The following is a 14,756-nucleotide window of genomic DNA, read 5'->3' as shown; positions in this document are numbered from 1 at the left end:
AGGGAACTTACTGGGACCGGAAGCAGCAGCCCAGTGACTGGCTAGGATGTAGGGCTAAGCTGGAACCAATGGTCCAAATGTGCACTGCGCCAGTGGCTGTGCCTTCATATTCCTGCCAAGTGGAGGTGACACACGAGGGAGCTCCCTTCCTCCCTGCCTCCCACACATCCAAGGAAATCTGCATGTAACCCAGAGAAGGGTCACTGCACACAGGCCTGGCCAACCCTCTAGAATTCTCTAGAATAGAATGTAAGTCGTGTGTATAAAGCCTGCCCTCTGCTGGAAGCTCCAGGCTGGCTTCCTCACTTTGGCCCTTTAAAGCTGGCCGCGCCTAGTGGAGGGTTCATGTGTAGGCAGGAGGGGAAGAGGCTGGAGGCGGGCGCTTCTCTGGGTGGAAACAGTGTTTTCCTTTGAGACTGTGGGGAAATGGATCATGCAGAGGACGGACACCTTGGAGAGAAACTGCAGAAAGAGCTCAGACAGCTTTGTGAGTCAGCAGCAGGATGGGGGAAACTGCAGGGCAGTCCGGCTTTTGGAGAATCTAGTGCCCCAGAGAGTGACAAGTTAGGCTGAACTGGCCCCAAATTCCAACCCAGGGGGTCACGGCTAAGTCACCGGAGCCCTTTTCCCACATTGTTCCCGCACCCTGGGCCCCCCATCCCAGCCCCCGTCATCAGCTGCCATGAAAAGCACATCTTCCCGTGTGACGGCTTCTCGCCTGTAGAGCCACACAAACCCCTCAGTTTGTATTTTTCCCTCGATGGCTAATTGGACGCTTGATAAATGTTACGGCAAAGATGGTTTCAGAGTGAGACAGGCTCTGGATTTTCACTGTGGGCTTTTAACTCCCCCAAGTGGAGCTCAGAGATGGCTCAGTAACAACGTTTAATTGTCATATTGATTTGAAGATAATGGGGAATCCCCGTGTGATTATGAAGATATTAATACTGCTGTTGAACCTGGTTCAGCCCTGATGCCGACGCCTTCGGTGGGACTCACTGCACACCCATCACTCTCCAAGCTTTCCAGAAGCACCAGGTTCCACTCGTTTGTGATCCACTATAAACACACGAAAACGAGACATTTTCTATGTAGAAGTAAACTGAGCTAGACCTGTCATCCTGTCTTGCTCTTGTCAGCTATTTTTAATCTCCTAAAATGCTGATTACTCATTTTGCAAACTTGTTGATAAATACAGGCATTTGTTCAAGGATCAAATGCACAAAGAAGGGGAACAAACTCCACTCCTGTTGGACCCAGGAACAGTTCGCCAATGCCTAGGAGCAGCCTGTACCAGCCTGCCCTGGCAGCTGGCTAGGCCTTTGTTCCGCTGCAAAACATCAGCTGGGGCACAGAATGAGCAAGACCACCCTGGGAACCCCAGGAGATGGAGGAGCAGTCCAGGACATGGTGCCCTGAGGCCTTCCCTAGTCCACTGGGATCTGTCAGCTGTCCTTGTATGGACAGGACACAGACCTGAAGACTCTTGGGTGGAGGGTACATGGCAGGGGTGCCCACTGCTTCCCAAGGATCATAGCTAGACCCCCTTTGGTCAAGTCAATTTCTGTGCCACACAGTGGCAATGATGAGAATTCAGGGTGACAGGAAGGTCAGGGGAATGAGGACAGACACAAGGACACTTTGTTCCCCAGGAAGCACTAATGGTACAAATTGCTCTTATATTGATAATGAATGAGATGTATGGTGCATTATAATTACCTTACTGTATTGCAGGACTAGAGCAAGGTTATATAATTATAGTTTAAAACAACAGTGTAATAGACAAACCTGTATTATATCATTATATAAATAACTGGGTCTAATACTTTATAGCAATATATTGCAGTAGCTGTGGTTACTGGATAAATGATAGCAGAGCGCAGCACTCCGCGGGGTCATTTGCATGTCATTAGCATATCCTTCTCAAGCAGGAAGCTGACAGATTGAGCTGACGGGAGGGCTTGTGGCTTGGCAATCAGCCACCTGGAATAACAAGAAATTCACGTTTGGCAGAATGTGCCATTATACCGAAAACCTGAAGACTAACAGCCACATAATCTTCCACTGTCTCCCAGCTCCTTCTGCAGCTCTTTGGATCTCTGCCACATGGGCTTAAGAAACAGATATCTGAACTTCTGATACTGTCCAAAAAGGCACTTATTCCATTGCCTATTAGCCACGTATCATTCGTTTGGGGCTTAGTTGAATCAGCCCCTGCTCCCCTTTCAGGTACTTGAGCTTCTTCTCAAATCCTGAGTCTGTGCAAGCACAGAGCTGGACGTCTCACAGCCAGGGGCACCAGCTAGGAGAGACCATCTTCCTGGGTCACCGAGCTGTGACCATGCAATGGCTCATGCCCCAAGGAGGCTCACGAGGAAAAGTGGGCCCCGTGTGCTTCCCGGGAAAGGTGTCCTGGGAGAATCCCAAGTGTGGTGGTGCAGCAAGCCCACGGTGGAGGCCCCGCCTTGGGTCCAGAACCCACGAAAGAGCAGTGAACAGCGTGGTGAGCCATAGATGGAAGATCCAGAGTGAATGCTTGTGAGGGTGGCCCTCAGGGAACAACTGAGAAACACAGCTGCCCCACTAAGAAAGACCTCAAAGATCCCGGTTCAGTGGCCCATTTGCTTAGTGCCAAGTCTACCCTTGCCATCAGCTGTGTCTGTTCTCACGTTTTCCCTGCCCTGCCTGGAACTCATGTTCCATCACTTCATCTTCTGACTTTGCCACTTTGCCTGCACCACAGATCCTAGAGATCTGGTCAAGCCTGTTCAATCCTACCCTTCGCCATCTCCACGCCTGCCCTCTGCAGGCTGATTGCTGGTGGAGAAAATCCCATCGTCTTGTAGATTGGCCCCACTGTGTATGAAGTCCTCCAACCTCTACTGGATCCTCATGGCGCAGGGCATTTTTTGTGTTTCCCTTGTCAGCCGCTTCTCCCACTCTCAAGAGCGTGCGTCTCCCATCTTCACCTCTCTTCTCAAGGCTCTTACCCCACAGACTCCTCCAGTACTTGACTCCTGCTTCACAGAGAAAATGGAGCCATCAATCAAGAACTCTCTCTTTTTCCTGCCACCACTCCTGCATATGTCCTTATGCTCATGCCATCCTTGCCTTCCTCTCTCATGCCTAAATGGCCACCACTTCCCTGTCTACTCTGGATCCAATTTGCATCCAGCTACCAGGAGCCTCCCATCATCAGCTCTCCCCTCTCTTTCATATACAGTTCATCCTTCCTTATCCACTTGGGCTCCTTGCTATCAGCATGTAAACACAATTAAAACTCCCCCCGGCAAATTAAAATAAAACCCATGCTGTGCTGGAGCTGGTTCATACTGGTTCATTAGAGCCCACTGTTAAATCTTCAGGAACTCTTCAAGTCAGTTGTTAGCTACAGAGATTATTAAAAATTAAGTCATATAAACTTAGAATTAAATTATTTAAAAACAAAGGTAATCCATACTCAAAACTCATCACTGTCTAATTTTTTTACTACATTTTACTACTGCCTATGTTCTGGAGGTTGTATGTGTCCACTGCATCTGTACGTGGGTGAGACTCTGTATCCTGGGGCACTACTGGGCATCTCTTCCCAACCCCACATTCAGTGATGCCCCATTGGTAGCTTGAAATCAGCCATGATGAGAGGATTTACATTACAGAAATCAGCAAGTGCTACACACCAGAACTTTCTTCCCTGGAGAGCTGGATGTTTAAACATTTAAACATCCTCTCAGCTCCCCTCATACAGGCTGGCATCTCCCCAGTGTCCTCAGCCCGTCCTCACCCCACACGCCCCCTGTGAACTACCTCGTCTTCAGTTTCCATCTATGTGCCCATGATCCCAAAGCTAAATATTGAATCCAGACCTAAATACCAACTGCCCCTGCACACCCCCAATTTGTTACCCACAGATACTTTAAACTTCCCATGAATAAAACCAAAATCATCCTCCTCCCCCAAACCCTCCCAACCTCGATTCCCTGTCCCATGAGTAGTGTCCCCTCTGTCCAGTTTCCCAAGCCAGAGACCCTGAGGCATCCTCAGCGACTCCCTGAAATGAGACATCAATTCATGCTAAACCTCATCAGTTTACCTCTCCTTCTGTTCCCACCTCCTTCCTTGGTCCAGGCCACTATTTCCCCAGTTTCCAGCCCACGGGCTGGGTATGTAGGAGATGCCCAGTGCCGGGCTGCTGAATGAAGGAGTAAGACTGAGCTGGACAGAGAGGGCTGAAGAGGCCCGGAAGCTGGGGAGCTGAGAGAGGTTTCCACAGACAGACAAGAGCCCCCCTGAGGTTCAAGAGGGAGGCTGAGAGGGCCGGTTTGGGCTAGATCCTGGGTGGCCTTGAGTGATTCATCCCAAGTGCCCTCCACTGTGTGATCTCGGGCTACACCGAGGGCAGGAAGTGGCAGGGGGGCTCCCCGTGTCTGCTGTCTTGTTGAGGCCCCTGCCCTTCATGAGGCCCATCTCTGAGTCTGGCTCTTCTCCTCTCTAACAGGTATGACACCATCACCAACCAATGGGAGGCGGTGGCCCCTCTGCCCAAGGCAGTGCACTCGGCAGCAGCCACAGTGTGTGGAGGCAAGATCTACGTGTTTGGGGGCGTGAACGAGGCGGGCCGAGCTGCAGGCGTCCTCCAGTCTTACGTTCCACAGACCAACACATGGAGCTTCATCGAGTCCCCGATGATTGGTGAGAACCAGCTGTCTCCTCAGCCCAGGATCAGGACAGTGGCCCCACCTCATCGCTTTAGTCGGTGTCAATATTCCCAAACCCAGAGGGCGGGCTGAGCCCAAGCGTTCTGCAGACCCAAGTCCACGGGGTGGGAGGGGAGGGGAGGCCCCAGCTCAGGTGCAGCTGAAGCTCCCACTACCTGGACAAAGGGCAAGCTGGTCCGTGCCAGGTGTCTCCTGGCCCCAGCCTTGTTCTCGGGCCAACCAGTGATGTTGGAGGTCTTTGCAGCTCCCGTCCCCTGCAGGGCCTGCTGGGATGGAGCGGGGGCGCCCGGCAGAGGGCCCTGACCTGCCTGCCTGCTCCGCTCTCCTTGCAGACAACAAGTACGCTCCCGCCGTCACCCTCAATGGCTTCGTTTTCATCCTGGGTGGGGCTTATGCCAGAGCCACCACTATCTATGACCCTGACAAAGGGAACATTAAGGCGGGTCCCAACATGAATCACTCTCGCCAGTTCTGCAGGTGAGGAGGCTGGGCCGGGGAGGAGGAGGGCGGGGGAAGGGACAGCGGACGGGTTGGTTCATGATGACTGGCCGCCATCCGATGCCCAAGGCGGTGCCTGGGCCCAGAGCAGCACCAGCCTCCGCCAGCCGCGGGTGTGGGTGTTCATGCAGAGTGTGAAGCGCCCCAAAAGCATTGACCCTGTGGCTCCAGCTGACCCCGCCTCCAAGCTGCACAGGAAGGGCTTCCTACAGACACCGGCCCAGGTCCTTAAGGCCACACCTTCTCTCAGTGAGAGGTGAGGATGGTGCTATGAGGTCAACTTCCCCCCAGGACCGCCTGCCCGGTCACAGACGAGAGGCAGCAACAGGCCAGAGCTGTGTGATACCCTACATGGGACAGGTGGCTTTTGGGGGAGTGCCCTGATGGCACGCATGATCCTGACGGCTCTTTGGAGCTGGACCCAGTGAGGCACAAGGTACAGCTGCCCTGTAGTCCCGCAGCTGACTGGGCAGAAACACACCCAGACCAGCCCCCCAGGAAGAGAGAGGTAGAGGTCGGAGTGTGGCCTGGTTCCCGGGGCGCTCTGGCCCAGAAAAATTAACCACCCTGGGCAGTGAGACACACACCCTGCTCTTCTAGCCCCACCCTTTCCTGGACTAAGAGGAACTAGGGAAAACGTGGGACCCACAGAGACCCCATTTGCAGCATTTCCATAACAGAGCCTTCCTGAAGACATCTTGTACCTGTGCAGAGGTGACCACTGAATCCTCGGTGTGGCAAGAGCATGAAGCATTTATTGAGTGGCTGCTGTTTGTGTGGCACAGCTAGGAAAGCTACAGTCTACCACTGACATCGTACGTGACCTTGGGCAAATAACTTCCCCTCTCTGGGGAAGTTCTACCTATGAAACACGCCCTTGGACTAGATGAGTGCAAAGTTCCTATTAGTATGAAGATGCTACAGTTCTCGAGCCCTACTTTCATGTCACATATCCCACATGGTGGCTGTGTGCAGGGCAACTCTGAGAATACTGTCCAGTGATCAAGACAGCCGGAGTGTGGGCATGGAGAGACGATGCCTGAGGGGAGATTTAAGCTGGGTCTTGCAAGAGAAGCAGGGAAAGGATATGCCACAAGGGGAGAAGTGTGAGGGGCCCAGACGGCATGGAGCTGCGAGAGAGACAGCTGGGGGCTTCAGTGTCTGGGAGGACGTCTAGATACACATGTTCTGTCGAGGCTCAGATTTTCAGAAATGGTGGAGACTTTGGAAGGGTTTCTGTTCAATTTCAGGGGACAGCCAAGAAGAAATGGCCATTAGCGGAAATGAGAGAGAACTCGGGGCTGGAAGCATAGGTTTGGCATCCGTGTAAAGGGGTAGCTGGGATGCAGTGAGATAGTAAGCACAGAGGAGCAGAGAGCCGCCTGAGACAGCTTGACCAAGCCCGTGAGTGTGGCACAGGGAAGGTGCCGGGCCGCCGTCGGGACGCTGCAGAGAGCATACCGGGCCCTTGCAGCCACAGGCGGGCGGCAGTATCAGGTCACGCGTGTGAAGGAGTCACAGCAGGAAGTTCTGACTGAGCACCTGGGCAAGGGTGAAACTCCCAGTGGAGTGGCTGATGCTCAGTTACAACTTAGCTCCGTATTACCCTGTCTGCTATCATTCCGGCGCGTCATGTTCCCAGCTGGATTTGAGTGGTAGGAAGGCTCTGTCCCAGCAACACCAAAAAGATGCTCCATAGAGACCCAGTGAACTGAGCCGAGCACCTGTACACAGAGGCTGCTCATCTCCCAGCCGACTTGAGTCAGATGGGCAGGTCCTGGGACAGCCAGTATGCATCAGTGTCACCCACAGCTTGGAGGGTAGTATGGCATGACGTCCTGATTGGTCCTGGAGGAAAGGTGTTTTTTCTTATCCCCGCTGAGGTCAGAGGGCAAAGAAGAGCAGCAAGGCCCCACATGACTTTTGCAAAAGGGGAGAGGCAGCCTGCGACAGGACAGGGTGCCGGGAATCTATCTCCAGCTCCCAGGTGGAAATCCAGTGGCTAAGTCTCTCCTCGCTTTCTCCGACAGTGCTGTGGTACTCGATGGGAAGATTTATGCAACTGGAGGCATCGTGAGCAGTGAGGGGCCTGCCCTGGGCAACATGGAAGCCTACGAGCCTGCAACCAACACGTGGGCCCTCCTCCCCCACATGCCCTGCCCCGTGTTCAGACACGGCTGCGTCGTGATAAAGAAATATATTCAAAGCGGCTGACGTCAACGGAAAGCCCACGCCGAGACTGTGGACAGACACGTCTGGTGAGGCCAAGGCTACTCACAAAGATCAACTTTCAGCAACACCAATAAGAGGCCGACCCACACAATCAAGGAACTCACTACGCTACACATTTTGAATACCGTCTACATTGAATGTAGGAGATCATCCTCGCCTTTGGGGAAAATGAGGGAGTAGCCTCGGAGCAGCAGGAACCGCGAGCGAGCGAGCGAGCTGGGCCTTGGGGCTCCTGCAGAGGCACTTGCTCTGAACGGAGGCGCTCACTCTGCCTGGTGCAATAGTTTCACATATTTTTCAACTGGGAGAGAGAAGCCGTTTTCTCCTTCCTGCAGGGCAAGCTTGATCCCCAGCCAACCATAGATCAGTTATCCTCTGACAATATTAGGCGTCAGGCTCTCTTGGAATAAGATCAAAGTGTCCTTATCACTTTGATTCCTACTTTTGTTTTTTAACCAATCTACGCTTTCAGTGGCCGAGGGAAAACAAGGGACAATACTATGTATGGGGCCCGAGGCCTAGGAGGCTGCTGGTCCCCACTGGGTCGAAGATAAGTCCAGGCTCTTTGCGGAGCCCAATGTGACTGGAGCGGCGGCAGCCGTGGGGACAGCTAGGGAGAACCGTCTGTCACTTCACAGGGTTTTCTACCATGTTTTTGCTGGAGAAGGACAAGGTGATTGTGCTAGCTTTCTCTTATCCCATATGAATTATTTAGATTTCCAAGGCATTTTCTTGATAAACAAAAGGCTATTTTTAAGTACCGAGAGAAGGAGGCAGCCACGAGAGGGATAACGTGGGAATTCCCAAAGCTCTTTGTAGGTAGTGCCAGAGTGGGGCATTTGCTCTAATTTTTCTATGTTCAGAATAGAGGATCTCTCCTGGGTGGGGGTGAATGCCCCCGTTTTATTTTTAGAAAAAGTAACTCCCAGACAGCCCCGTAAAAGCCGTGCCTCGTGGAAGCATTGTCACAGAGAGACAACTCTGTTCCTGAAGGAAACCAGTTCTGGCTCGTGATACCAGTTCAGCTCCCTCCATGAGGTAAAGCTGAGGACCCAGGCCAGGTTGGAAGGGAAGGAGGGAGAATACATGTCTACAAAGCACAGGAGACTATTTTTGATATTTATAGCTATATATTAAGGCACCTGCCACAAAGAGCTCTCAGGATGGGGACAGCCTTCTCAGACGAGCCGTGACAGCCAAGGCCTGAGGGGTAAGAGCAGAATCACTCTTCTACTAGCATCTTAACCCAAGCAAGGGGAGCCAGGAGGGAGGCCACCCCGTGGCTCACAGAGAAAGGCCTTCCCTCTAGTCCTCAGACCCTCAAACCTCACGTGGTGACCAGTTTCCATTCCAGGGCACGAAGGAGGCAGCTGCCACTGCTGTGCTGTTTAGCTGAAGTTGGTACCAAATACACATTTACCATTTTTATACCTGGTAAGTCGACTTGCCGTCATTTCATCATAAAAGCCACTCATAAGGAGAAAAGGACAGGACACGCTCTCCATCTTTCAGTATTTGATGACACAAAGTCCCAATGTCGGGCATCAACTTCTAGCACTACAAGTGTGGCTCCCACTTGGACAAGATACCGAGCTTCGTTATGCAGTTTTTAATATTATTTATTCTTTTAAAAAGTAATAAGCACAAAACTACATACGTTGTATGTCATTTAAAGTATTTATGTCAAACAGGGTGCAAGTGTGAACCCAAGAACTGGAGCACAAGTGTCTAACTGCCTGGGGCAGGGCGATGTCAGCGTTGGTGGGCGTCTACCTCCAAAGGAGGTGCTAGCGGTCAGCAAGACTCAACACGGACGACACTGAAATCCTGTTCTCTCCTCAGTTATCACACTGGAGCAAAACTGGCTATTTCTGTGAATGCTATAAAACAGGGTTCTCTGTAACGGTATTGTACATAGTATATGTTTATTGTTAAGTTCTTGTTATAATAAATATATTTATAGATCTAGACTCGGAAGCCAATGTAATGCCTCTGTGTGCCACTGTCCTTGCCACCGAGATGAGAAACCCCAGTGCAGGCCTGTGCCACCTCTCCCATCAGCTGTCTGGGCTCTGTTACAGACTTGAATGCACATCTTGGTGATCATAAAGCATAGGACTCCTCAGCGAGGGAATGAATGTACAGGGCTGAAAGGCAAGAATAAAGGGCAATTAAAGGTCAAAGCTGAAAGGGACTTGCAAACACTCTGGTATCGACTCTGAGGGTCTCCCTTCAGTTTAAGTGCTCTTATTACACTTGTGCAACTGAAAGCGTCAAAAACTTAGCTTCCCCCTGGTCTGCTTCCTGTGCCAGAGGCTGTCCTGGAGAACTGTAACAAATCCACATGGCAACTCCACGCCATCAGCCTGAGAAGAGACGCAACACCCTCCCTTCAGGAAGAACAAGTTGTGACTGCCATTCTAAAATCCAGTCGGGGGCCTCCCTGCCTTCTTCAGTCCCGCCTGAGGCTGTTCTCTAACCTGTTGTATAGACCGGCTTTGCTCTCCTAAGGATACCCACGCAAAGCCCAGGGCAAAAGCGTAGAACACCAGACGGGATTGCTCCCTCTCTTGCATGGAAGGACGTTAGATTTAAGGGATTAGTAGGAGAAGGTAGACTTACCAGCATTTTACCCAAGGGAAGAGCCCCACACCCTTAATCCCCAAATGTCACCAAGACCTAGTATCTCCTTGCAAGAAAAAAATCGGAAGAAGGTAGGTTGGGGTGGGTGGGACTGGGAGTTCTCAGAGAACTCAGCTGAGGCCTTATGATGAGTGGACCACACACTTGCCAAAAATATCTGCACTGGTACCTTCAAGACACCAGTCCTAGACGAAAGGATGGAGAATGTCTAGAAGATTCCAATCACGAAGAGCTAAAATTATAAGCTAAATTATAAGCTAAAATTATAAAAACCAAGCAATTGGACTTCCTGGTGGCACAGTGGTTAAGAATCCACCTGCCAATTCAGGGGATACGGGTTCGAGCCCTGGTCCAGGAAGATCCCACATGCCGCGGGGCAACTAAGCCCGTGCACCACAACTACTGAGCCTGCGCTCTAGAGTCCGCGAGCCACAACTACTGAGCTTGCGTGCCACAACTACTGAAGCCCACGTGCCTAGAGCCCGTGTTCCACAACAAAGAGAAGCCATGGCAATGAGAGGCCCGTGCACCGCAACGAAGAGTAGCTCCTGCTCGACGCAACTAGAGAAAAGCCCGCACGCAGCAATGAAGACCCAACGCAGCCAAAAATAAATAAATAAATAAATTCAATCGGGAAAAAAAACAACAAAAAAAACCAAGCAATAGTTTTGTTACCTCCTTCTTTCTCTACTCTATTTGCCTAAATCAAAGGAAATATGTTCTCTGGGTCTATGAAGAGTCTGTGTACTTACCATAGAAGGCATGTGTGTTCGCTGTTATTTGGCACCCATGTAACCATGGGGAGAGTCTCTCTTGTTGGACTCAAGGCACTACCATCAGACCTGGCATGGATGGTGAGGAAATTCATTGTGACAGCCACAAACAGGAGACAGATCACATTGTGTGTGTCTGTGTGAGAACTTTAAAAAAAAAACAAAACTCAATGCTAAAATAAGAAAAAAACAGGAAAACTATTTGCAGTCCATATGACAAAAGATTAATATCTTTATTAAAGAGGCCATGTAATTCAATTAGAAACTGTTAAGGGATTCCAACTGTTAAATAGGTCATGAACAGACACTGCAAAGAGGAAACATACAACAAAAAGTTCAACACTGATAATTATTAAATAATGAAACTTAAATAATTAGGTAACATCTTTACCTAACTAAATGAGCTTCTCAAAGCTAAAAATAAAGGGCGGGGTGAGGGGCGCTGATGAAGAGCAGTGAAACTCCTGAGTAGCACCAAGGGCTCTGTAAACTGAAATGGGTCTCAGAAAGCAATGTGGCAGGTGCCATGTATCAAGAGCCTAAAGAGTACCTGACCCAGTAAATCCACTTCTGGGCGTCCATCAGGAAATAATGCAAACTATGGAAAAAGTCATATAACAACTAGCTCCCACATTGGCACTAACTATTGCCAGACACCATGCTAAGCACTTAAAGCACTGAATCCTCATAATTCTACTAGACAGGTACTAAAGACATGCAGCAATATAGAAAACATTAGAAGGGGGGGAAAAGGAAGATTCATATTTGTATATGATTGTGGTTATGTAAGATATGTATATAATGATATATAAGCTATATATATACACACACAAAGATATGTAAAATATGTATATTAAAATGACCAAATGTACAGTCATAAAACTACTATTAATTGAACTGATGGAATTGTGGGCAATTTTCTTTCTCTCTTCTCCAAAATGTATACAAAGTGATGACATTACTTTTATAATAAAGAAACAGATATATATATATATATATTTTTAATGGGGAATGAAGGACAGAAAGTAATCTTTCTCCTATATTTTAGTCTGAGAAGTTCTCAAAGATCAATTCCTATCTTGGACACTATAATCAATGGAGAAGTTAAAAGGGTTCAGAATAATGTAACAAAGAATTTTGAACAAGAAAATAGATTTCCAGTAATAATCAAGACTTTTTTTTAAAACCTAAAGGCTAGGGGTGAATGGATTATATCTTTCAGTGCATGAAGATTTGCATGAAACCAATGAACACCACCACTTCTCTGTGTTCTTGGAAGGTCAAGAAAGATGAAAAAGACAATAATAAAGAAGAAAAAATTCTAGCTCAACAAAAGGATACACGTGTTAGTGCAAAACTCTGCAATAGGTTACCAAGATCCTTGTGAAGTCCTTTTCTAATTAAACCTCAATAACATATAACATAATTGCATACATTATCCCATTTTATCCTCTCAGCTACCCTAAAAGGCATAGGGCATCATCTTCACTCTTTAAGAGGAAACAATATCAAGAAAGTTAAGTGATTTGTGCAGTAATAGTTATGCCCCAGGTGTTCTCCATGCACTATCGCATTTGATGTTCATCACAATCCTGCAGAGGATGGTATCCCTGCTGCACAGGTGAGACCACAGCTTCCAGACGTGAAGCAGAGTCCGTCTAAGGCACATCAGTATTCAAAACCCTGCTCAGTGGGCCTCCAGAGAGGCTGCGCTACATCATACGGTCTCTTCAAGGCTGCCTGGAACTGTGTAGCTCTTATGGCTCCAAGACTAAGGCTCCTTCCTCCTCCCCAAGCTACCTCAGAAACCTGTATTAAGAAAACAGAGAATTCTGTGAATATAAGAGACATTCAGCTCTGTGTTAGATACAGTCCTCTTTAGAAGCAATTTTTGAAATATCTGGTTAGAGTCTCAATAACACACTGGCTTCTTCCATTGAAGGCTTGGCTTTACACAGGAAACTTGGGTTTGGGGGAAAGAAAGAGGCCTCTGACTAAGATATCTTTTCTGCCTCATTTGAAACTCCTTCTGCTGTGAAGTCTTAAGGAGTTCCTTACCTTCTTGCTGACCATACACCTGGTCAGGGAGAGTAAAGGAAAGGGGAGAACAGCGTTAACACTGGCTGCACCATCCTCAGTCCCAAAGGGCATACCATGACCTTGCCACCCACGGAGGTAGAAGATCAAAGAGCTGACTAAAGTGAGGCTCCAACTCCAAGAAGTCTGCCTTTTCCACATGATGGCAAAAATTAGACAATCCAAAATTCTGTGTTTATCTTCCCAAATTTATAATCCACGTGCTCTGCTGCCCTCTATGTAACACTTGGCAAGTCACCTGGGTGTCTTTCCTCATGAAAGGTGAGCACAGCCTTTGAGTGGATCAAACTAGGTCAATAAGACTACATTCTCTGCAGGCAGGGGTCATGTCCTCTTATCTTCCCCCACAGGGCACCTCACCCCGATGAGTAGTGACAGCCAGATTCTATTGGCAGCATGAAAAATGTTTTGAGTTATGAAAAACATAAAGGCAAGGCCACAATTTTGTGCACTGCTTTAGCCACCCCTGTTATCTACAGATGACTAAAGAAACAATAGTTTTTATTAAAGGGTTTCTATTTACCATGTGTATAGATTTCCATCATTCTCGGAGAAGCTAGCCACCGCTAGCGCAAACCTAGGCAACACCGGACCCATCAGGCCTGTCGACTTTGCATCCCTGGTGGTAAAAATAAGTCCTTGAAGCTCTTCAGTTCACTCCCTACATTCTCTGGTACCTCGCTGTTACTACTGCCCTATTTTTAGCCCTTATTTCTCCTTAGTTGTTGCTATTATATCTTCTTTTTATAGGTGTTTTTAAAATAACAGCTTTATTAACATATAATTCACATATGATAAAGTGCACCATTTTAATGTATATAATTCAGTGGTTTTTAGAATATTCACAGAGTTGAGCAACCATCACCACTATTTAATTGCAGAACATTTTTATCATCTCAAAAAGAAACCTGGGAGTTCAGGGTTTTGGTGGCACAAGCCACCTGTCTCCTTGCATGGCCCTGCAATAAACTTTTCTCTGTTCCAAAAAAAGAGAAACTTGTATCCATTAGTAATCACTCTCTATTTCCCCCACCCCCAGCACATGGCAACCACAAATCTACTTTCTGTTTCTATGGATTTGCCTATTATGGACGTTTCATATAAATTGAATCACACAATATGTGTTCTTTTATTTCTGGCTTCTTTCACTTACCATCGTGTTCTCAAGATTCACCCATGTTGTAGTAGGTACTAGTATCACATTCCTTTTTTATGGCCAAATAATATTCCATTGAAGGGGTATATAAATGGATACATTTTGTTTAACCATTCACCAATTGATCAGAATTTGGGTTCCTTCCTCATTTTAACCATTAATAATGCAGCTATAAACAATCATGTACAAGGGTCTGAGATTAAATAAATTTGGGAAATGCTGGGTTTAACAAAGTTAAATAGGTTTCTTTATGACAGAACTTCTGTGTCAAGAACACAGTACCACTGGGGGAGAATAGATACATGTATACGTATGGCTGAGTCACTTTGCTGTGCACCTGAAACTATCACAACATTGTAATCGGCCATACTCCAATATAAAACAAAAAAAAAACAAAACACAAACAAACACAGTAACAGTCATTACAATTTTACTGAAGTGGATACACAAGGCAGGGTTTTCCAAGCTTATTTAGCCACAAATTGCCCCCCACCTCTCAAATCTAGAAAACGTTTTTCTTTACTAAATTATGACACAAGCTCAAATAGTTACATGGGATTCTGGAGTCAATACATTCTGTCTTTCATCTTCGAAAGAAGCATATCAGAAAGTAAAGGTAATATTGGGAAGTATTCTGAA

The 14,756-nt window shown here is 48.0% G+C and overlaps 1 protein-coding gene across 1 annotated transcript in view; it reads left to right on the top strand.

Moving 5' to 3' along the window:
• KLHL29 (kelch like family member 29) overlaps positions 1-7,430 on the top strand; it is a gene marked incomplete at its 3' end in the record, with an annotated part of 307,756 nt that extends 300,326 nt beyond the window's left edge. Inside the window, exons 12-14 of the mRNA XM_079720794.1 lie at positions 4,499-4,692; positions 5,051-5,195; positions 7,247-7,430. Coding sequence (XP_079576920.1) covers positions 4,499-4,692; positions 5,051-5,195; positions 7,247-7,430 — 523 coding nt within the window. The remainder of the gene's footprint in view (positions 1-4,498; positions 4,693-5,050; positions 5,196-7,246) is intronic.
• Between the last annotated feature and the right edge of the window lie 7,326 nt (positions 7,431-14,756).

This window comes from Hyperoodon ampullatus (genome assembly GCF_949752795.1).
Source record: "Hyperoodon ampullatus genome assembly, chromosome: 15".
Lineage (NCBI taxonomy): Eukaryota > Metazoa > Chordata > Mammalia > Artiodactyla > Ziphiidae > Hyperoodon > Hyperoodon ampullatus.
Note: the sequence above shows the minus strand (reverse complement) of the source record. Positions and strands in the feature narration are given on the sequence as shown.